The sequence below is a fragment of the Perca flavescens genome, chromosome 24 (assembly GCF_004354835.1).
Source record: "Perca flavescens isolate YP-PL-M2 chromosome 24, PFLA_1.0, whole genome shotgun sequence".
Taxonomy (NCBI): Eukaryota; Metazoa; Chordata; class Actinopteri; order Perciformes; family Percidae; genus Perca; species Perca flavescens.
In genome coordinates, this window is record NC_041354.1 from 2,065,134 (window position 1) to 2,090,650 (window position 25,517).

A 25,517-nucleotide genomic window follows, 5' to 3' on the forward strand; every position below is an offset into this window, starting at 1 on the left:
TCCTGCTTTTTAACAGAGGTCAAAGGGCAGGTCAGTTATAGAAAAGCAACTCTAGAGCTGGTAGGTGGACTTTTGATTTATACGAGGATTTCTCTAATCCATAAAGTACCCTAATGCCATATATAACCTTAAAAAACAAACTAAAATTAAACGATTAAGCTACTCATTTATGTGTATAGACAAATGAATTTGATAATGGAAGGGTAATTTCTCTCATCTGAATTTAGAGTTTTTTTCATTTCATTCTGGTACCAGCAGCTGCAAGTGAGAGTGTGCATTAGATTATGGAGACATTGAGCGCATCCTGGTTATGTTATTTATTATTCATGACAGTTTGGCAGAGCTCCAAAAACTACTTTTTAGTTTAATCAGCTATTAGCCTTCAAGTCTCAAGTAAGTCAACAGTCTTAGGTTTGTGATGGTGCACATTCACATTGATGTGTTACTACTTTTACTAAGGATCTAAATGCTTCTTCCAACCCTACAAGCATCATTACTATGTCTATAATTTGAACATCGATAATGTTGTACTTAGGCCTCACCTCATCAGTCATCAGGGTAGCAATAGACCGGCCAATTTCATGATACTGTGGACCTTTTCCCAGAGGGCCGAGCAGGATGAAAAGAAACCTGTGCAACACAAAGGACAACAGGTTTGGGGAAAAGTCAAATCCATTATCAGCTCATCTATCCAGACTTGATACAGAATACAAAGAGAAAGAGGCAGAGAAAAGCAGGGGGCTTTTCCAGCTTTTTGTGTATAACCTGGTGGTGATGGGAACCTCAGCCAGACCATTGAGCAGCACAGCAGGAGCCAGTCGAACGAAGGCCACCACAGGGCGGTCTAGGAACTCCAGCTCCCCTACCAGGACGTTCGATGCCTCAGCACCAGGAGGGATCTTCTTCATGAAGTGCAGGTCAATCTGTGAGGCAGAAAGAAACCACAACAGCACCGCATCTTTAGACAAAAGATTAGTATAAATTTTTTGTTCTGCTTTTATCAAAAGCAACAAAAAGGTAGACCGATTAAAAGTGGTTATTACAGCAAATAATCTGATTAAAAATCCAAAATACTGGCTGGATCTGACTCTGATGGTCCACACAACAAAAGAAAACAAGGTTTACTCCTGTTCAATTCCAGTCGGTTTCCCAGGGCAAGAGGCTTATGGTGACCATTTCACACGTAACCCAACCTTAGTTAAATATACAGCACTAGTTATGTGTCCAGCTATCAGTGCCTGTAGATAAACAGCAGGAACAGTGGTGGGTCTGGTTGCTCACCTTGCTGAAGTCGACAGCACTGTTTTCTCGGCTGACGTCCTGTTTGCCTTCATTGTTAGCTGGCTGGGACTGAGGTGAGACCGTTTGGCCTGTCAGGCAGAGCAGGAAACCAACATGTCAATTTTCACGGAGACTCAGGCTATCACAATACTACTTTCCCACACAAAGACGAAGGTCCCAAGTGAGTGACTAGAGGGTACAGTTACATTCTCTGAAAAATATGATACAACAGTGGACCCTTTTGTTGTAGGTGCTGTACCTTTGATAAAAAAGGTTCAGCCCTAGTGACAAAAGATAATATTATACCCTCTTTCAGAGTGTACCTGGTGAGTTGGCATAAAAATGATCTAAAGAATGCTCAGTGGACATAGTGGTTTGAGGTAGATTTTAAGTGCAATCTTTCCAAATCAAGTGTAAACTAAATGAGGTACAATCTTTAACTTCCAGTTCAAATGTAAGTGTATTAACAAATAGGTGCTCATTTCAAATGTTTGTTGTTTTTCGTTTTAGTTTTGCTGAAACAAAGTCAAAGATTGCGCCTTTTAAATTAAAATCTCAAGCAATTGGTGATGTGAATGCATGTTTCAGCTGTTTGAGCAAATCACAGCTCTTGAAGGGAATGCTAAAAAAAAAAGAAAAAAATGTGGCTTGCTCAGTTTCACTGATTCAGTCAAGGAGTGATGCTACTACCACTAAAGCAATTATTTGACACTTAAGGAAATGCTCTTATACGCTCTCTTGCAGAGAGTAAGATGAGAAGCTTGATACTCTTCTCATAGCTGCTGGTTTAATATGAAGCTACTGTAAAGCCAGTGGTTGCTTAGGTTAGCTGATTGGAAACAGATAGCCTGGCTCTATAACAAAATCCTTCAGCCAGCATTTCTAGAGCTCACCATTAGACAGAGCCAGACTAGCCATTACCCGCTGTTTCTAGTGTTTGTGATTAGATTGGCTGCAGCTTCATATTTAGTGTAGAGACATGACAATTATACCAATCTTCTCATCTAACCCAAAATGTCGAAATATTGCTTCATAAGGATTAGTTTGGGATATGCATGTATTTACCTGCGGAGAGTTAGATGTAAAAAAGCGATACCACTCTCAAAATGAAGCCAGTTTTCCAGAACATAACATCCATTGTCAAACCCCAAATAGTCATTTTACACTTACCTTTCTATACAGATTAAACTAGATATAACGTGTTAATTAGTGAGCTTTTGAGGTGCTTGTAGGCAGATTTTATTACAGCAAGCTGTTTCCCTGTTACAAGTCTTTATGCTAAGCTAAGCCAATCAGCTTCACAACCATAAAGACATAGGGTTGGCATAAATAACTCTGCAAAAAAGTGAAGAGCGTATTTCCAAAAACAATTGTTGAATAACAAACCCAAAGGCAACAAACTGAAGATTAGATTTTGAGTTATGAAGTTACACCATGAATTTAAAGCTAGGAGCTACCATTAGTAATTAGTCACTGTTATGAAGGTAGAACATGATTCACAAATCTACTGTTTTTAGTCATTAAACATGTTGACAATAACAAGAAGTGGAAAGCATTATCATAGAAACCGTTACACTGCACATGCCCTGTTTGGCCACATAAATTTCTGCAGAATGACAAAGACTAAGACTTTGAAAGTACAAAACACTTCTGCATACTTAAAACCATTTACTTTTTTGTATTGCCTTACTTTTAATAGTTAAATATAAAACAGGCTGGAGGAGCATCACGACTGTGAGACTGTGCATAAAGATGCATGAGTTTAAGAATGCAGAGGTTTTCCATTTCTTCTTGACTGCACATAACCCATTTCAAACCTCTCATGATGATACTCTCCACTTTAATGTGCTCCTTTTTATTATATTACTACTATCGCTAGGCTTTTAGTGTTTAGCATCAGCTTAGGCGCTCTGGTTGCCTGTGCAGATTTCCTGCTCTGTTTCTTCATGTGCGATGGGACAGTAGCCTTGTGCAACTGCTTGAAGAACACTAAGGCGTTTGGTGTTGGTATTGCCAAAGGGCGTGTCTGGGTTCATGTAGCCACGGCTCCTGGAGGAGCTCAAAGGTGATGGAGGGGTGGACAGACATGACGCGCAACACACACACCGCGGCCATGCCACACAGGAAAAGGCTTTGCTGGGTGGAGTATTCTTGGGGAGCTCAGGCAAACACTTGTGAGATTTTAGGGTTTGATAATAGAGGCCATTTACTGGTTAGGTGAAAGACACACGTGCACATGCAAAATACAGGAGATGAGAACAAACATACACAAACATGGAGAAACACAAACAAGAGGAGAAAATGAGATTACAAACAGCAGTAAAAAAGTAAGTCACAGATGGACACGCTTTGGGAAAAAAAAACATGCAAAGGATTACAACATTACATTTAAAAAATACTGTATATATTGACATACAACATATATGATCACCATGGGAAAAGCAGAGAATATTACAGGGTGATAAAGACTGTGTGTGTGTGTGTGTGTGGACCATTTGCTCACCATTCTTGTCCATGGAATGAGGCTCAGACTGCTTCTTGCCAATATCAGCAAAGGAGCGTACAATAGGTATGCGGTTGGCCAGTTTCTTGTGGTTTTGGTGGTGGTGCTGTTTGAGCAGGGCCTCGCGGATCCTCCTCCTGGCATCCTGACCTACAGGGCCCGACAACTCGTGCTGATCCAGAACCATGTCTATGAAAGTAAAAGTACACACAAGGGAACACACAAATATAGGTTTCCGCATTACTCTTTGAAAAGTCCATTTTAAATTCACAAAGGCCACTCCTGATGGTGTTTATCCCTGCGTGGCGGCCACCACAGCTAAGCTGATTATTCCGACAAAAAGCGACCCACTGCTGCTGATTAAATCGCACCAAACCAGATCTCTTCAGCTGCACAGTTTTTCCTACAATCAGATAAACATTAAAACACAGTCAGCCTTGTTGACCCGGCCTCCAAATCTTTGAAATAGTAACTTTAAAAAATCTATATTCGTTAACAGTAACAGGCAAGGCAAGTTTAATTTTATATCACAATTCAAAAAAAAAAAAGGCAATTGTTGCAGAAGTGCAATACTAAATCAGGAGTCTTTTTAAATAAATGTGTTACATATGCACAATGATAAAATATTTAGTTATCTATTTATGTCTTCCATTAGCTGAGCTAGTAAATGTTGAAAAGAAGAGGCCTGAGAATGGATCCTTGGAGGACTTCACATCATTTGTTTGCTCAGATGTGGCACAGTCATATTAGTTTTAACCACTGAGCTACACAAGACATCAGGAAATTTGTCAGTGTTCACCTGCGATCTCCTCCAGAGAGTTGGCCCTCATGTCCAGCATCACAGTGCCGTTCATGATGCAGCTGCGAAGCTCGAAAAGACTGTGTAGAGACAGAGTGGCTACGTAGGGTTTACTCCACCGCTCACCACCATCCTCAACATCCTCCTCAAACTTAAGCCACCTGCACACATTAAAAACACATGACACATTTGTATTTGACAGAAGTACAACTTTTTTTTTTTTTATTATTCCCCATCCCTACACAGCATTTTGGTTGTTGTAGAACATTTCCCCCATTTGCTTTTGACATGCGGCTCAATAATAGGACTTTTTTTTTAATAAGTGCTGTAAGTTGTGATGAAGGTAAACAGTGTGTGGCGTGAAATTAAGTAAAGTGTGGACATCCTGATACAGTAGCTATGGCGCCATAACAACAGCCCTTTAAAAAAAGCTTGCAGTCAGACACAGACAGGATCAAACTCTCAGGTGCAACATATAAAAAAAAAAAATTTTAAAAAATGGCACAGCTGTCCAGACCCAGCCCATGTGGTCGACTGCAGTGTTGTACCTGGCTGTCTCTTTCCATTCGGCGTCCTCACCCTCCCTGAGGCAGATTTCGTCCAGCTCGGTGAACAGGGCGTGGGGGATGTGTTCCTCGTCGCCATCCTCTGTCCCCAACAGAAACTGCACCCTCTGAGCTGGTGTGTCTGCTGCAGCAAATAGGACAGGCGGAGGACAAGTGGACATAGAGAAAGGAGGGGGAAAGCATGCAACAGGAAATATTTAGATCATGATGTGCACTGGTGAAACTGGTTGGGAATGTACACATAACTTGCTGGAGTTTGCTTCCATCCATTTTAAAGCCCTACTGTGTGAGGGGGATTCTCTTCCATCATCAGCTGTAGAGTCCCTCTCCTTGGACCTCTTCCTGTGTCTGTGTCCGTGGTGACGGTGACGTCGGTGCGACCTCCTGCCCAGAGGAACGTGAACCCCAATGTAGAGTGTGCGGTGACCTGGAGACAACATGCAGCAGACCGCTTTAGTTTTTTCCGTCTCTCCTTTTAACTCAAGACTAGTTTAATCTTTCCCACCCTTTTATGAGAACTTATGAGACTGGGATTCTGATATTATCCAATGTAAGCACAGGGCCAGTCTCTGATTTGTGCGTCTATGAGCGTGCATTCAAAGGGTCAACGTGAAGTTAATGTGAGCTGACTTTCTCCTCCTTTATTGCGGTCGAGCTGCCCGGCCGCTGTGGCCTTCCCGCCGGGCCTCGGCTCGGTGGCCAGACACAGACAAGACTATTAGAAACCCTGTTCTCCTGCCGTATATAGAGGCACCACAGTGTCCAGCATAATGTGACACTAAGGGCAATTTGATGCTTGAGCGCTACAATCTGGGGTCCATCAGAGGATATTAAATTGGTTCCCCATTTCATCTTAATCCTTTTTTTTACCATGAAGAAAGCACAATGACAGATTACAAAAGGGATGACCGTTAATACATTAAGCTCTCTTCACTGCTATAGTACAGGCCATTCAATCACTTTATACCAAGTTACAACAATATTCCTAGATATTTATTGAACAGTAATCTAATCAAAGGCAAGGTGCTGGTGATGTCCCCATTCTCTTTTTCCATCCAAGCTGCCATACTTTGATGGAGGTTGTTGTGGCTAAATGTAGCTTGTGAGTAGACTGCAGACACTACTCAGGGCTGAAAAAAGTCCCCCCCAACTCCTGTGCATTTTTGAATATGTAGCAGTTTTTATTTATAGATCATTCTCCTAAAAAAAGACGCAAGAACTGATCATCAATCAAAGATAAAGTAAAAGACAGAGCTCTTATTTTATTGAGTGTAAAGTTTTCGTTTTTGTTAAACATTTGTATACAACAATTTATCAATTGTGTCCCGTTCACCTCTGAAACCAAACCTTAGCCCTTGGGTCTATTATAGAAAAACTTTGGGGAACCCTTTTTGCTGTCAAAGTTTAATCCTAGCTCAAGTTACACCATGTGTGCAGGTTCATAAATAAAAAAGGAGCTTATTCGGTTTATTACTGTCAGACTTACTGTGTATCTTTTCTTTTAGTCTGAGGGGAGAATATCCCACGTGGATACCTTAAATTGTTTTTGCTTGCTTGGAGACATGACTAATCACATCATAGCACACTAATCAGATTTAAGCAATGCACAGACATAACATGAATCACCTAAGAGCACACTGACATCACAGCATTTGAAAAGAGCAACTCACTCAATAGCTTCCATCAACAGGAATCCAGGTTAAGTGAGGTCTCCGAGAACATTATGGGTAAACTAACTGTATGTCAAAATGTCAGTTTGAGAGTGTATTTTACTCTGTCAGAGCTTCTACCAATTCATCCAGAGAATTGCTTTTAGCATTGTGTAAATTAGGTAGGTCAAAAGCAGATGAAAGACTGACTTTGCAAATGAAGCATATTTTCCACAATAAAAAAGGCACATTCCAGCAGACAGGAACAATAAGGTATCTGAGGAAAACATAAGAACGAAGCACTAAAGCTTTAAAGTTCATGAGTCAAGACTCATGAGTGGAGGACTTAAATAGCTCTCCTCCTCCAGGCCTGAACTAATGCTGATGTCATACATAATATGTCTCTCTTTTCCTCTGTCGAGTTTCTGTGTTCCATATCCTTAAGTCTTTGTGTGTGTATTCATGTATGCACTGCTTTACATGGTCACAGAATGCAGCGGTTCTGATTGGCTGGGGGTTGTGCATTCTTTTCACACAACTGGCTCTGGCTGTGTGGCTCTGACGTTGCAGCACAACCGCTGTTCTTAATTAATTCTCATAGTTGCAGTTACTGGGCTAGGACTCCTCCTGCTTGTTGGTTTGTAAAGTAAAATGTATTACCATGTTGCCCACACAACATTTCTATTCCAATATCACACAATACTAATATAGTGATTTCTGGAATTGATTTCGTGGCTATGATAAAAGCTACTCTGACTAATGCAGTTAAGGAAAACAAATTATGTAATTTGCCTCTATTTTGTTTACTTTTAGTAGTGCTGTCAGTTCAACGCGTTAACGGAGTTAACGCAAACCCATTTTAAATGGCGTACATTTTTTTTACCTCGAGATTAACGTTCTTTTTGGCCTAGAAAACTTTGTAGTTGTTTTCACATGCTAGTAACGTTAGAAAAACTACAACACCACACCAGATCTAGCTAGACCGGAAACAAAACAACAGGCACGCTGCACACACTTGTTTTGGCTTGCGAGCCGGCCAAAGAGTAGTTCCATTGACAAGACCAAAGTGATCTGTGTGTTTTGTCGTTGTGAACTGAGCTATCCTCGCAGCACCTCCAGTCTGAAATACCACTTGATGGCCAAGCACACAGCTGATGAGAATTTTCCGCCCTCTCGTCAAAGCCAGGCGACAATGGATGACTTCAGACAGAAGCACATGGATACCACAACTAAGAACAAACCTACTGCAGCCATAGCTAAATGGGTCCAAGTGAGAATGTTAGTGTGAAATTGAACACAGTATATGCCAATGTTTTCAATAAAAAAAAACATTTGCACAAAGCAAGCAATCCACTTTTCCATGTTGAAGAGCAAGAGCAAAAAAAAAAAAAAAAAAAACTATGACATTAATGCGATTAAATATTTTAATTGTTTGACAGCACTACTTTTTAGATTTAAAGGATATGTCTGGCAATATTCTACATGTTTTCAATGTCAACAAATCCTATGAAAAGACCAAAAACAACAACGTGTCATTCCTTATTTCAATACTTGTTTCCTGTATGTGGCTCTCAGCCCCAAACTTATTGGTTGTTCCTAAAACAGCTGGCTACTGTATTTTATAACAAGAGTTACTGAAACTGGGGGGAATGGTGTATTTGTTGGGGACTATTTTCAGCGGTGGATTAATCCACATTAGGTGCTCTAGTGAGTATTTGGAGCAGCAGGATGGTGTACAGTATGTGGGATTGAGTCAAACTAAACTTGTGTGTGTGTGTGTGTGTGTGTGTGTGTGTGTGTGTGTGTGTGTGTGTGTGTGTGTGTGTGTGTGTGTGTGTGTGTGTGTGTGTAGTACAGCAGCAGGGGCGGAGAGTTGCTACATCCCTACACAGCTGCTTGCAGTTCACCTGCTCTGCTAACAACGGAGATCCTACGAGCCTCTGTACAGCAGCGGAGGCAGAATCAAAAAAGTGACAAATCCAGAAACTTTCTGTAGAAGAGAGACGCCAGTATTGTCCCGCAAGGTCTCTCTCTGTTGCGGCCGCCAGTCACCTCTCTGTCACTTCTGTTCAGTGACAGAGGTGCAGCAGCGAGCCGACTGGCGCAACACGTAGTGGGTGCGTCATGTAGTACTGCAGACAGGGTCTGTGCGATGTGCAGAAGGAAAAGTAAGAAAGACAGTCTATCGCTTCTAACTTCTCTGTGTGATCAGTTTAGAACTGACAGAACACCGGTTGTCTTTAACTTATGGGTTTGGTGATTTTTATAGATGATGTCACGGTTATATAATGCATGATTTCAGCAGTGCAAAAATACAAAAAAACATAATGGGAACCAAGCAATCGACCCGTTTTGAACAGGCACTGCACTAGTGGTAATAAAAAGGAACCTGTCACCCAATCAAATGTACTAAAGTAACTTAGAAGCTGGATAAAGCATTTTATGCTATCTGCTTGTAATGCTTCATTAAAGCTGAGTGAAATGATCAAACCAAAGACTTTTCAACTAGAAATATTCTATATGCTATAGAATATGAAATTGTTATATTGGACATTTTATATTATATAATAAAGCTTTGGCTTCACAGACAATGATACAACACTTGCAAGTGTGATTTTTTTTTTTTTTTTTTTTTCATTGGATTTGTAAACAGTAACAATATAAAATATCACCAGACTTATTATTTAAATCTCTTGCCGCCATGTCTTACTTAACTTAAATAATTCAAACTAACATGTAAACCAATCTAGGATTGGGTCTTTAAATCCCACAGAATCCCAATGGAAACAGGCGTCATGCTAACCTTTTCCTTTAACCCCAAACCTAAGTGTATGGCTGCGTTTCATTCGTTTTTTAACAAGCAGGAGCGGAGGAGTGAAACACACCTGCCCTTCTTCACTTCAGCCCAGGTGCATTTTATTATCCATCTTATTTTATATTATTATTGCATTCTATCCCCGTTTTTCATGAATGTTCATTCTATGTCTGCTTATGTCATGTAATTTCCTTATTGTACAGTAGGCCTATTTCTTGTATGAAAGGCGCAATACAAATATTTATAAAAAGTATTATTACTGCTTTTTAGACATCCTAAATCCCTGCAGACTCATTTCAATGAGGCTTGGTAATCAGCTGCATGAGTTTCAGATTTTGAAATTTGTGATCTGTGTCATGATTAATCATTAATTTAACAATTTGTAATTTCTTCCATGCTTTTACAGATAATATTGGAAATAAAGAAATGACGCATACATCTAGTAAATTAAACGTATAAAGTCAATATTATTTGACATTAGTTATATTACATGTTTCAGTAAAAAAATCAAGCTGTTAACGAGGAAACTAAAACGTTTTATTCATCTTCTCCTTTGGTGGTCAGCAACAGGCGTTTTAGCGGTTGTACATTACTGCCACCTAACCATGGATGTATTTTCTTTCACCAAATTCATAACTGCAATGCATTGTGGGTGATATCCACCTCTGGAGCGACCATTGTTGTTCACTCGCTCCCTCAGCCCTCCAAGGGTCGATCTCACCAAGTTCACTTTGGTTTTTCAGACAATTGGAATGACACTTAAGATGGCGGAGGGGATTCCCCCGAGGGCAAGTGCTTAGGGGAAGTGAACGAGGGCGTGATGAACCACTATTGAAACGCAGACTATGAGAGTGAGGAAGTAGTTGAGTGTTGGGGCTGACAGGGGGCTGTATTTACAGTGCTAAGCATAAGTGAATACACCCATGCTAAAGTCGACTAAAAAGAGGAATAAAAAAAAAAAAAAAAAAAAAATCTTTTGGAAATTGATCTTAATGCCTTAATTCAATTCAATTTTATTTATAGTATCAAATCATAACACGAGTTATCTCGAGACACTTTACAGATAGAGTAGGTCTATACCACACTCTAGACCTACTCTAAGAAAATTAGTGTCCTTAAAATTGGACTTTTCCTAATTTTTTTAATTAAGGCATTAAGATCAATTTCCAAAAGATAATGTTTTTTATTCCTCTTTTTAGTCAACTTTAGCATGGGTGTATTCACTTATGCTGAGCACTGTATGAGCGAGATAACTTCAGAGGACCTCCAGCTCCTGCGTGGTGCGGACGCAGCATCAGCGTTACCACAGCATTAGACAGAGAGCTAGTCATTATGGCACCCATCATACCAGGATGAGGGTCCTTGAGATGAAAGCCCCATCTCACCGGCAGTTTCAGAACAGTGACATATTTGCCGGCGGCCTCGGTGAACGTTGCCTGGCAACACAAATACTGAAGGGGGAACCAATTCTTTAGATGTATTGTTTTATTCTCTCCTTTCTCCCATCCTATACTTTTTTGACTTGCATAAAAATGCAGTGGTCTGGCTGGCAAAAATAAAACGTTCCCACTAATGAACAAGTTTTATACATCATCAATGATACATGTGTGACCTTCAGCACTCTCCTGGAGTTATTTTCTAGAGAATTTTAAGTTATTGTCCCCACTTTCCCTCAGCTGGCCTCGTCTACTTCGGCTTCTCTTTTGGGATTTATTAGGTTTCTAAAAGAACTCAGGTAATCGGTTTGCTTTTTTTAATCTATCAAGAACACACAGTATGCACAAACTTGAAACATGAAACTGCCGTTAATAAAAGGCTTTAAATTATCCTTGTATCTGTAATATTCATTTTTTGTTGCTTATCCTTTGTCTGCATTTATGTTTAAATAATTGTCATTGACTACGACTTTATTTTCATCTTTTTTTCTCTAGTTTAAAAAAAACTTTCTATGCATTTTTCTATTCATATAAGAATCCCCATAACCTGGATAAGTAGCCTAAACCCTTGACCATATGTTTTTTTTAGTTTATGTTTTAGATTTGAGAGTAATTCTGGTTTTACTCCGCTAAGTTAAAAACTCAGTAAACCTGTTTTATGGAACAGGTTCTGTCAATTCAGGATGCTGTGTATAGAAATTGGCATCCCTGTCTCTTTTATGAGGGATGAAAAAGCAGATGCAAACACGTGCAGAGAATAAAGGCCTTGTTCTTTGATGCTGCAGGACTTGCATCAAAACCTAATATCCATTTGTAATGATTTAGACAGGTGGAGGGACAGGTTTGCCATCAGTAAGCTCTGCTGTGTTAGACAAGTTTACTGCTATCAAACTCTAAAACTCTATTGCTTGGCTGACTATTTTTTGTATGATCCCATCAATTAAGCTGGAGGGGGAAAAAAGTACACCTGACAAATTGGGCTCAACGATACAAAGAATAAAAGCTTTTTGTAAAAGAAAAAAGAAATGTATATGTGTTTATTTGAAGGGGCACTCCATAATGCATTACTTGCAAGTCCTAAGTGCAAAATCACCAGAGTGCCCATTTTCTGTTATCTTCTCCACTAAAGTGTGTCTCAATAGTGTAATGCAAATGTTAATGATCACTCATGGTGTTACCTTCCAGTTCTTCCTTCTCAAAGTTGGTGTTGAGCATGGAGCGTGTGCCCCCACGGTCCACCACTGCCTCCTCATCAGTTCTCTGAAAGACACACACGTAGATAAGGAGTATGAACAATTTGCATGCAACACCAACATTTTAATATTATACTCCAATTCAGAGCCACACACATTCAATAAGATATGAAGCGCACAAAGGTTAACATGAGTTGACACATGATACCAGTACACTTAATCAGTGTTAATAATTAATGTAAAAAAAAGAAAATCCATATTTCATCCAAATGCTATAAGTTATTACGCAAGAGATCCCCACCCCCAGCCAAGTGGGAATGTGTGTCCAGAAATGAAAACACACACAGAGGAACGGCAACTTCCACCTACTGTCACCATGGCCTCCAATCTTAAATTTGTAAAAAAGTGACACTCATCTGCCGAATGCCAGATCACAGTTTTTGAGTCACGGTTTCTCACAAGAATGCATCATAGCGCGTAAGTCTTAAATCACGTAAATGTTCCACCGCCCACACCTCTGATAAGACAAATTATTTTTAAAACTAGAGCAACAGCATGCTAGATGCGTCTAGTGGAAAGAACAATGACTGGTGCTAATGGATGCAACATAGTGTTTTTCTGATTACTCCATGCTATAAATAGCTCTGACCTAGTAAAATGAAAGAGGGACGGGTCTTTGTATGCTTACTCCATTTTTAATATTTAATAAAAAACACTGGCTTGTTATTCATGGGGGTTTTCAATTGTTTGAAACATCATCTGATCCTGGGACAGTCCATGTAAAACAAAAATGTTCACACAAAAACTACTGCAAAGCAAAATTGTCAGCTCCGATACTGTATAAAATCACAACTGCGTGCCAGAGTGTCTGCACCAATCAGTTATTTTAGCCTATTTTGGTTGTTTTGAACAGATGCCCTCAAGCCACATCAGCTCAATGAGTGGACCAACTATTCTTCAATCAACACTTAACTCAAAATATGGGTCACTGTAAACCAACCCTTATAAACATTGAGGGTTTAGCAATAACATGAGGCTGCATGTGTCCAGTCATGATCATTTAAGCCAGTGGACCGGGATATTGACAGTTTTAGCCTTGGTATAGAGAGAGATGGCATCCTGTGGTTGTTCCTATCAAATTTAATACCTTCTGCCCAGGGAGCTGCACACCAACACCTCCGGGCCATGAACAAGACAAAACGTTTTCCTCCATCAACTTCTGATGAACTCTCCTGACCGTCTCCCTCCAGTCTCCGCCTATGTGCGTGTATCATTTAGATCATTGTGCTCTCTGCCCTCTAGACGTCCACCATGAATGTGCTGCAGGTCCTGAGTGTGTCCTGCATTAGGTCATAGCAGTTATTTTTCACATTGCCTAAGTTGCCTTGTTCTCAACACACTAGCCACTGATGGGTACCTTGCTGGTATTTACATGCCGCTTACCTACTGTATCTTGCTTACATGTTAATCACTGTTACTTGTTTATCTGACCTACTGCCAATCAAAAGTCTACATTACAACCAACATGTAAAATAATATTTTGCACAGCAAAGCTCAAACAGAGTTGGCAGAACAATAAGCAAAACCAAAAAGTTTTGGACAAATCCACATTTAGACATCTCCCTTAAGTAAGCTTAAAAAAAGATTACAGTAAGAGAGTCTGCCCAAGCCAAGTGGTCTTGGGGCCGGGCATTTACTTTGAATGTAGAAATCACTGTCTGAAGTACAGTGCTGAACAGTGTGTTAGATTCCTTGTAAACCCTTTTTATTTATCTTTTACACAGCTTTCCTGTGTAGTCTGACAAGGATGTCCTTCCCTTCAGATGACATTATGAAGTACAGTAGGTCAAAAATCCACGTCATTTTAATGGACCAGGTACAACAACATGCTATTTGAAAGTAGGAAGCAAATGTTTGTTGGTAATAAATATACAAAACAATATTAACAAAAATCCAGCTAACTTAATGCATCATTTGCAATCAGCAGGAGTTATCGGGTGAATGCACATCAGATGCTTTTCTGATGAGGATGACCAAACTCAAATATAACATTTTACCACTAACATTTTGACCTCTCTTTTTGGTTGTGGCTACGTACAATCAGTGACGTCACCCTTGAGGTTATCCCCAATAATTATAACAATCAACATCCATTTTGAAAATGAAACTAGACTTATGAGCACTTGCATGCTCCCAGCTTCCTAGCATGTTAGCTTTCAGCTCATCAGCTACAGCAGTTCACCAACTAGCCCTATAGACCAGGAGCTGTGCCACTTTCTGGTGGGACAGAGCCCCTACGAGGCATCGTTTACAAGTTGCATGTTGCCATCAAAATGTCCATAGATGATGTAGTTTTATTTCAACTTTCTTTCTAATGTTAAATTGTTTAAAATTAACTCCGCTGTGCCTTTGACTTTATGATGTCACTGGTTGGGGTTAGTATATTGAAGGCTGTATCTGGCCCTTGTGGTAAACTTGTCTTTAGACGTGATCAAATAAAACCATCAGCATTTTTCTGTCAAATATCTGCATCTGTAACCTTTTTGCTACAACAAATACATCTAAAGAATGTAATTAACAGAAATGTAAATGTCCTGCTTTTTAAAAACTGAGGGCTACACTATACTGTGAATAACTACAGCAAGTAATAACCAACACAGAGGCATGTGGTATACTGTATTGTGACAGGCTAAAGGTACTGTAGCTGATCATCAATCTCTGATCCTGGGAGATTAAGCAAGAAAACTGGCTGTAAAACACGTACATACGCACACACACACACACACACACACACACACACACACACACACACACACACACACACACACACACACACACACACACACACACACACACACACACACACACACGAGAAACGAGCAAAAGCATCAAATCAGTGTGTGGACAGATGCTGAGAGCTGACATGATGGGCTTACTGTATAGAGGGACATTATCAGAGCAAGTACTCTCAGAAATGCAAGAACACAGGCCTAGATGAGAATCCCTGTAGACAGACTTCCCTAGATTTCCCCTGAGGGTAATCTGAAATACTGTGACATCTTAATGTGTTCATTTTGTCATTGTCCATGCCTCCGCATTCCAATTCACTCTGATCCAATCCATCTGCCTACTGTGAGAGGAATCACAGACATAATCAGCACTCAAGACGGAGAGGTAATAGCCCAATGCCAGCGTGACCAAAATGACTAAATAAAGACGTGGCAAACTCACCTATTAATTAATACATTTCTTCCTTTTTGCCCTCATGGTGCAGCAAAGATGTGAGTCTTTGTGACTAGCCTGGAAGAGGAGCAGGGGTTTGGCTTGCAGGTCCCCAGGGAAACGGTCAGTCTCCGTTACACACCGTCTCCCTGTCCCCGACCCATGAAAACTACACACAGCTAGTATGCAATTCAAAGCCCCAGCATGATTATCACCAGATGGCAAGAGGAGGAGGATTTTAAACCCACTGTTTATATTGCATACTGTATTATATTGAATAGCCCCATGGTTCCCCATACAAGTTTAATTTATTTATAACTTCTCCCGGATTAGTTTGTATTTGAAGTATCTCGAATAAGTTTCTAATCAAAGTCTGCGTAGGGAGGATGTCACAGTGGATGGATGTAAAGCCAAAAGTTTAAGTTGAATTATTTTAACTTAGGCACATGACTTTGCGTGCCTATTGTACTTAAATTACGTGTGTAACTAAAGTTACTTAACAAAAAGGTACTTGTTTTAAACCAAATCGTGAGCTTTTCCTAAACTTAACCAAGTAGTTTTGTTTCAATTCACAACGTTAACCACGTGTTAACCTGGCACCATTATCTGTGAGAAAATGCATTTCCCTCGAAACATAATTCAGAATGCAGTTTAGTAGGCACGTCATTTTTAAGAGACAGGGTTGTATTGAATCAGACTGTGTGTAACCTCCTGTCTATCTAACACATGTCTAATGTCTCCCCTGCCCGTCACTACACCACTGTACAGTACAGTATGTGACAAGCAGACTAACATATCTAACTGAATTTTCCCCACTGCTGAAAAGAAACCGTGCAGCCGCATTTCACTGTAAATAGTTAGAAATTTAAGAGGTCAAGCTTGTGGTCAACTAATGCAGTGCAATGCAGTGAGTAAACATTTGAGAAACCTGGGAATGCTAGCTGGGTACTCCTAGAGTAAAGAGACCAGAATACTGTAGCAAGTCAACCACATATCTAGGCTGATCACTCTTTGCCATGCCTGCAGGTGCATCATAGACTCAAGTTAAGTAGTAGTTGATCTGATGATCTTGGTCATGTTCCTAAAAAACAAAAAAAAGGTCAAAATAGTGTTTTTTGAAAGAAATAAATACACATCCTTTTTAGTTTGTTATATAGTTTATTTGAAATAATGACTGATATATCCAAGCGTGATATCATGCCCCTCTCTGTCCCAAACAAAGCTTTACCCTGCTTACTATGGCAGATGAGCCAGATTCTCCTGCCTGCGGGTGCCTGCTACTATTTATAGACATTGGTTTCTCTACCTCATGATGCAGACCCCAGACCAGCCCAGATAGCAGCATCCCTTCTCACCAATCTAGGTTGAGATTAATCTGCCAGCCTTTACGGGATCAGTGATAGACGGCCTTGCGCGGTGGAGAGAAATAAATCAGCAGTTTCTCGGTTGGCCCGCTGAAGGCTTCAGGGAGAACGGGAGCAGAGAGCACGTGACCTAGACTCCAGGGGAGTCTGGATGAGAGAGAGGTGGAGGAGGGGTAGACATGTGACCAGCATGATGAATAAACAAATGTAGACATAATATACATTCATGCCATGTTGCCATTTGGTCACCATGAAGCTTTTTTTGATCATAAGCCTGTTTTCTTCACTCATTAGATTTATTTCTGTGTACATATTCCTACACACAGTAATTATATCAGCAGCATGCACAATGCAGGCTGCACTTGTACTGTACACACATCACGCATAGGCCTGCTAATGGTCACAGTTCCTCTGCAGGCAGTGGTGTGATGGGGCGGAGCAGTGTGGATGATTAAGCTACACACTACACACAGGGGAAGAGGAGCAAAAGGCTTCAGGCCTGGACACGAACCGAGGACCAGAGGATGTTCTAATGTCCCACTGTGTTAAGAGTGCGTGTGTGTTCATGTCCTATATGCGCGCACAGTGCAAGCAATTGTGCAGCTATCGGAAGCGGAGCATCATGACCTTGAAAGAATTGACATTGGATTTCACTAGATTTTGAGTCGGTCAATGTATGCAGTATAGCTTCAAAGTCAATATCCTGTACGGATAGATATTCTTACAGTAGGTAATTAGCTTTTGGTTTTAGTTTTATTCATGCAATTCCTTCGTAAGAAGCTCAGGAGAGCAACTTGTATGTGGATTTTCTATTAATGCATGGATTAAAGCAATACTTGGTACTTTTTTTTAAATAAGGAAGAACATAATCTTCTCACAAATGAAAAGTTGGATTAATAAACAATAATGAACACTTTTGCTCAGGTTTTGCTGCTATAGCCTGGCTAATGTTAGCTAATGTGAGCAAAATTTAGATCAAAGTTCCATTATACACAACTTACATTACTGACCAAATGTTATGAATATATTGCTCTTGCTCCTGTTATACCAAGGGTTACAATGTCAATTATGCCTAATAATTCATTTAAAGTGACAGATTCAAGAGAATCTTAGGAAAATTCAATGTGCCATTATCATGTCACTCATGGTCACAAAGACCCTAAAATTATTTCATATATGTTATGCGTATTTCATAAGCATAACTAAATAAGCAACAATCAAAGATAAAACAGGTGGGTATTTAAGAGTTTATCAAATACTCCGTTTATCTGTTTTATCACGACTACTGTAGGCGGTAGCGGTTCCATCAGTGATTGGTAGTGACAAAACAACCCCATAACTGTCAACATTGCTAAATCCTGATTGCTCCACGGAGGTACAGTATGTGTGACATCACCTTTTTCCAGCGGAGCCCCTCACACTTCAAACCAGTTTTAAAAATGTTAAGAGAAAAAAAAAATAAATACAGAAATCTCATGTGCAATGACCATTTGGCAGAAAATTGTGAGATCATGTAAGACCCCATAGTAAGAAGCTGATTGAGAATATACATTTTGGGGGCATTAAACTTACTTTATTGACTTTAAATTAAACAAGCTAATCTTCCTCCATGTTCTATTGCTGTGTGCACAACAAAACCTGAAACCTGAAAACTGTGAATATGATCAGGGCGTTCCTGAAAAAGAGAGGCTTCCTCTCAGTGAACCTTCCCTGAATAAATAAAAAGGTAAAAAAAAAAAAAAAAAAAAGCATTTTAAATAAAAGGAATTATTACCAAAAAATGGTTACCACCAGTGTTCCCCTCTGAAGCATAGGGGTCTCTGGAGGTACTGGATCTAGAGTTGCACATTTCCAGGTAACTCAGTAACAGCAGGTGGGGCCACGCACAAGTTTCCCACAGGTTTATTTATTATTTGTCATTGTCTTAAACAAGCCGGATGTACGTATGTGGGGGAACTGCAAAAAGCACTGATTTCACTAACTACCAATTGCACTTAACGCAAACATTGTAATCAATCTGCACTTTAGAAAACATTTACAGACAGAGGTCTCGCTTGTAAAAAGAAATTCTGAATCTAAATGGGAATCTTCCTGGTAAAATAAAAGTTAAATAAAGAATAAGAAAGGTTATCCAGTTAAATTCTATACAAGGAAGGCCGACCTCTCAACACCTGATTCCACTCCTCCGGCTGCTACATGTGCGGTCTGTGTCCCAACCACTCTTCCTAATGAGTTTCATGCCCGACATTGTTAATGCCTGAGGAGGATCGAGTGATTGACCTGAAAGGGCCAAAAAAAAGCCAGCGTATCCTTTGGATCACCAGGCAGCCACCGCCCGGGCTTTTGTGAACACATCTGGTGACCACTGGTGAGCAGAAAAAGAACGGACTATCGTACGAAAGCAGGAACTAGAAAAAAAATTGAACAGAACTATGTGTCTTTTTACAAATACACACCTGCACATACACCGACTGAACAATAATCCAAACTGCTGCAGTTACAGCTACTGATATGCATTAACCTGACATGGAACAAAGGATGACAAAAAAAAAAACTTAAAACTCTATCCAATACACAACATCTTGTGGTGTATTTTCAACTGATAAAGTCCAAAAATAAAACCAGCCAGCGGTGAAAGTGACATGAAATGTGCGCTTAAACTTAGAGGATGCTTTCTGAACATCCTGTTCCAAAAACAGAACCCTCTAACAAGAATCATCTTACTGCATCTTACAGTCACATCTCCAAAGCTCCTCTAAAAATGTGCTCCAGTTTCCTCCTGACTCTGACCTCTCTGACAGTTATCAGCACAGGGGAGGGGGCACAGTCAGCATTCGTTCACATGTAGAGCACCCTGCCACAGCTGAAAACCAGTGAGCGAGTGTAATTCAGCTTGTCATGGCAGTGTACAGCCCGGAGCTACTGTAGTGACAATCAATAGAAGACTGACTTTGTTGATTGAGGTTTGTATGAATGCACGAATTGCTGGAGGGTACTTTTAAATGACCATCAACGGCATTTTCATGTAAAGGAGCACTTTACCAGTGATAACACAACCCTTACGATGTCATCAGATTTATGTTGTTTAGAATTTTTAACAGAAAGCCTGTATTACAAACTGGAGGTGCGGAGTGTAAAATAAGTGGGCACTTAGGAGGCAGTGATGGTCTAGCAGAGTTCATAGATAATGTTACAAGAATCACAGTTAAAGCACATCTTCAGCTTAAATATCAGTCCAACAGATGAACAACTGTGTTAGAAAAGACCTGGTTATTTGATAGAAACAAAAAGTCTCTGCACATAAATATGAGGAGAGACTCCAAAGCTGAAAGAAACATAAAATTGCAGATCTATAAATGATGTCTTGTGTGCTGCTAATGGTGGGCAGAAGCTAAAGATTATGCTGTTGAGAAAACTGAAGTTAGTAAATTACATTAACAGTCATTTTAAGTGATACTGGTCCGTTTTACAGTGTTTATTACAACAGAAGTTATATTCCTTTTTCCAGAGAATATTTGGTAATTCTGTTCCCTACATCCTCCAAAGAAACATGTCAAAAATCTTTTAAGTACCCTGACACCCTCGTTCCCAAATTTCAAGGAAACATCTGCGTACACTCCCTACATCCACACCTCAAACCCCACCCAGTAATCAACTGTCAGCAGTATGGACAGTATGAAGTCTGAAAGATTGAGCGCGTGCTAGTAGCAGTAGAAAAAAAAAAAAATACAGTAGTAGAAGTGTCTGGGGCAAATTTACATCCTCCCTACCACCCAATCACATCCCCTATTCTGTCACTCCCCATCTTTGCTACCTGTGCTCAAGCTTCGCCAACCAGAAATCCAGTGTTTTGAGTTTGACACATTACAGGGACTAAAAGTCAGGATACATCGGCCTCTGCTGCTTCGATTTTGACCACTCTTTCGAACCTATCGTCAGTCTCTTAACTTTGTTCAACAGCAATACTAAATTGCGTAATTACCTTTTTAGCAATCAAATGTTCCTGTGGCATCAGTATGAACAAATGTGTTGGATTGATATTGAGATTTGCCTGTTCAGAACGAGCAGATTGAGTGGCCTTTGATCTTTGCTGCTTGCAGCTTTCTGGAGAACCACTCATCTACACAACTTCACACTCAACACGGCGTTTCTTTGGGTTCTGAGCAACATACCTGCCGTGACATAGTTGCGTCCCCTTAGCAATGCTAGAGTATACAAGTAATTCTTAACCGCTAGATTCATTCCAGAAGTTACATGGCTGATGCTTGAAATGGTTGAGTCCACTACAATGTAACATCTCCGGTCTCTTTCTTTATCTGCTGATGAATGCACTGTAGCGACGAGCGACGGAAAGCGAGCTGTTGCCAACTGCGAGCATGCCAATCAGCGGTGTAAGAGTTAAAGGGGTCCCCTACCAATACAATACTGCGTGTGTAAATAACGTATATGTGCTGTAGATCTCAAGAGCGTGCACTCAACACTGCAATTATTTTCATAGAGTGAGAATTCTACCAGGGCAATGGAATGAAAACACAAGACGTAACAGAAAAAAAAACACTCGCTGGGCATATTAACTACAGTGATGTTATCTTTCATACGTAACTAGTTATAAAACAACAGAGGATGTCTTCAAGTGTCAACACCAGATTTGTCTGGGAGATTATATTCCATTTTCTTGGCCTGTATAAATCACAGACCTATTGATTCTCACAAGCTCCTTTCCAGGAATCTATGTGCATTATCACACCGCGCTCAGGGAAGCAGATATGTGACCTCATTTCTATGTTCTATAGAGATCTCTCCTGAGGCTTTCACAACAGCAGGGATGATGAATGTTTACACACCTATACCTTGAGATCCAGGCCAGAGGGCATACTCTAAAAATCCTATCAGATGTAGTAAGTTGCATACATTCTCCACAGTAGGGCCAGAAAATAGTCACGCAGGTGGTGTTTCATCACCTGATGTGCCAGATGGTTCGTTACACAGAACCAACCAACCACAGGAGCCGTGATGGAAATTGTTTGGAAAAAGGGAGGCATTTTCAAAAATATCTGGCAGGTGATTGGATGAACCATCCATCTATCTATCACCTAAACCACGCCCATAGCTTCTCACCAGACAGAGATTGATTCAGTAAGCTGGAGTTCAGACACAAATGCATTACTTGAAGCCAGACAAGATATGTCATCCTGTGATTCTCATGTGAAATTAAGAATCCAGCTGCTGTGCAAAGTAAGGCGTTGCATGCAAAACCCATAAGACTTCATGTAAACCTGTCTATTTACTTTCAATCTGCTTTAGTGGACGTTCTGCATGTGCTAAGAGCCAGCGTGAGTCTATAGCTTGTAGCTAGCTAAGAGAGGAGATGGATTATCAGCAGCTGTACAAGCCCTGCAATTGGCTGACCGCTTTTGTTGTCATGGATTTCATCCCTACAGATGGCCATGGTTACCGTGGCAATGGCAGGAGGATCAGCATCAGCTGCATCGCAGGGAAGAATATGCTAAGTACACTGGGAATATCTCTTCATCATCACTTCTTTCTAACCTTGTCGGAGAAGTGATAACACTGCCCTCCAGAAACAGCAAGGTGGTTTCAGATTTTTGATAGCTTCTTGGATTTGAACTAGCAGGTAGGACAACTTTCTGCATGTCCTAAAGGCACAAAAACACCAGAACGAATCAATGTACGTGACAAAATACTCAAACAAATCCAAAGTTCCTGGCTTTTTTTTTTTTTTTTTTTGCCCGTTTCTCCGTCAGAGATCACCAGGGTCAGTGCAGCGGGTATAAGCTCCTCTCTCGCCCCAGAATGACAGTCCCATCTGTCAGCCAACCTCCCCGGGACCTTTCGCATGCACATCAGGATAACTGTCCCTCTCTGCAGCACAGGAGGCAAGCCTCCCACAGCCTATCAACTATACATGCATTAACATTATGCAGTTAGGAAAAAACGTAAGATTACATGCAAGCTTTTTCCAGCTAATTTTCCTCATCTACTGTATCTACGGTTTAATCTCAATGTCACAACAACAGTGCATCCAAATCAGTCTTATACTTGTTAATAAATGTACATTTCTGCATGTTGCCAAAAACGGCTAAACTCAGTGGTAGCTAACTATTTTAATCTAACTACTACATTTGAACTGCAGGAACATCAATTACATGCTCACCCTCTTACAGCTTGAATCATTTGAATGCAAGATCAGAGTAACCTACCTGATATATAAATCCTTTGTGGTCCACTGAAAGCATGATGTGCCTCCTATAAGGTTGGCGCAGGATGCCCGCTAACTCCCCTTGTGCTTGCGGCAATGGTAAGATGAGAGGCTAAGGCTCAGGGCCTGAGCCCCAATCTGGACTCCGAGTGTGCGTTTGTGATTGTATGAAAGTCAGAGAGAATAGGAGACAAAGACAGAGCCAGCTTCTCTGTTGGGGTATTAGTCGAACCTTCTCCTTAGCCAGACTCCTCAGCCTCTCTTCCCATGCTGGAATATGGCAGCAATCTCACTCCAAAAGACCCACAAACACAACATGAAAACAAAAGCAGGGAGCTCAGCACAGCTCCGACTCTGCCTCCAACTGCTTTCATCCAGGGTAGCATCAAATGTTTTCTGACAAGCGTCCATCCGCCAATCCCCCCAGAGAGATTAGAGCTCTGACATCATGATGCTGTGCCGTGCACAGTTCTGCTCCGCTGAGCCTCCAAGCCCTGTAACTCTGTTACCTAAGAGAATCCTTAGGTCGCAGGGAATCAAACCCCATCCTGTACGAGGGAGCTTCACATGGCCCCAGTACACCTGACAGCTACATGTCACTACACACCTCAAGTAGAAGAAGCAGTGAGCAGGATTGGCGGTGCTGTCTTACCGGATACATTGCATGCATCTTTAAGTGCATGTGTCTGAACAACCTACCTGAGGCAAAGAAGCTGCTCTCTGGCTGTAGTGCATTGTCAGCGAAACGGTGATCGAGGCGTGGTGTCCTAGAAACCGATCCGGAGAAGCAAGAAACTATTTCTGCTGCACTGCCTGAGATGTCAAATTACAATAATGCTGTCTTTGTGGTTTATGTCATCTGATATTTCTTAAAGTTTTCAATAGCAAAGATGACTTTGTATTAGACACAAAAACTACAATACACCATCTAATTTTCTATATGTCTCTCTCTCCACTTTTACCACCTGTCTCTCACGTTCTCTATCCAGCTCTGTACCCTCTGCCTCTACCTACCTACCTCCATACCCTCTTCACCCTCCTCCCCACTGACACCGCTATAATTAACCATGGAAAGGAGCACAGCCAGCTCCTAGCTGCGGTAGGGAGGCTTCCTGCCTGCCACCTTTGCACAGTTGGATCACCAAGTCTAACGGAGATGTCACACTGATCCAAGAACACCACACTCAAAAGAACAAGCAACTACGGGAGACTTCCTCCATCTGTTCTCGCTGATCTTCTCCAACCTGAACAATCACCCAGCCCCCAACTGGACAGCCTGGCAGAGAGCCGGCGGTTATGTCAGGGTTGTAATTAGGAACACACCACTCATATCCAAGTCAAATCTAGGACCAGGACTACTCGAGTTCAAGTCGAGAAGTGGTTGACAGGAGTTCGAGACCAGCAAAGAGAGCCATCTCTAACTGTATAACAAATTATACTATAGCCACAGAAAACACAGTCAAGTGATCATTATAATCACGTACAGTGAGATTTCAAACAAGGTAACAGTCAACAGCTTCAGTTCTTCTTTACCAGCTGAACAACTTACTACAGTATTCCACAACTTCCTACAGGTTAATTTCCTTTTCATACTGGTGCAAAATTAAACAAAATATCTATAAAATGACAAATTTTTAAAAATAATTTTAAAAGCGGCAGAAATGTTTTGTCGAATCCAAAAGTGGTGCAGACTCAAACGAGTCTAAATCAAACCAGGTACAAGAGCAAAGTCACAAAAACTGGTAGGCAACAAGACCACGCAGCCAAGACAGGGTTATCAAGTTTTGATTCAAGATTAAAAAGGAATAGTTCGACACTTTGGGGAAAAAAATTTGATGTAAATGAGGTGATTGATAAGATTGATACATCTGTTGTAAAAGAGTGGTATCAATCTTCTCATCTCGGCAAGTCTCGGCAAGAAAGTAAATAAGCATATTTCCCAAAATGTTGAACTAGATCAGTTTAATGCTTTGGCACTGCAACTGTTGGAACTGGTGTTTTATCAGTATTTGTACCGAGCTTGTGTTTCAATTAATTCAAACACTAAGATTTGCGATAATCTATTTATGATCATTAAATTCCAATAATCCAAGTAACCTTGGCTCCAAAGGAGTACAAGGATTAACACTGCAGTGATCAAACAACTTAGGTGGCAAATATCAATGCAGCCTCACAATATTTAGGAAAGAAAAACCGACATTCTAGAAAGTGGAGGATTCACAGTTTACCCACTGGCAGACACTTTGTGCTCAGTCTTGTCCTCAGTCTGGCTCACAGCCCACAGTTGCATAAGCAATATTTTGTCAGAACAAATGACAGATGCATGCATCAAAACTCTTCTCCACGACTGGCTCAGTTGTCTGCTTAAACTGATATTCTGTGGACTATTTAAAGCAATTTCACTTAATTCCCATTTTCTATTATTTGGTTAGCCAGCGTGTTCTCTGCCCTGCTTGGCTGCCAGATCCA

At 40.7% G+C, this 25,517-nt stretch overlaps 1 protein-coding gene across 4 annotated transcripts in view; it reads right to left on the reverse strand.

Annotated features, from left to right (window-relative positions):
- The window catches only part of LOC114550969 (sodium-driven chloride bicarbonate exchanger), a 47,231-nt gene that overhangs the window by 17,889 nt on the left and 3,825 nt on the right, over positions 1-25,517 (reverse strand). For 3 of the 4 annotated variants that reach the window (XM_028572007.1, XM_028572009.1, XM_028572010.1), the window contains 8 exons: positions 12,228-12,309; positions 5,433-5,576; positions 5,132-5,273; positions 4,584-4,744; positions 3,785-3,973; positions 1,282-1,370; positions 766-923; positions 543-630 (listed from right to left, as the gene is read on the reverse strand). In XM_028572007.1, the coding sequence (XP_028427808.1) occupies positions 543-630; positions 766-923; positions 1,282-1,370; positions 3,785-3,973; positions 4,584-4,744; positions 5,132-5,273; positions 5,433-5,576; positions 12,228-12,309 (1,053 nt within the window). The remainder of the gene's footprint in view (positions 1-542; positions 631-765; positions 924-1,281; positions 1,371-3,784; positions 3,974-4,583; positions 4,745-5,131; positions 5,274-5,432; positions 5,577-12,227; positions 12,310-25,517) is intronic. The other variant, XM_028572008.1, reaches the window with a different exon arrangement.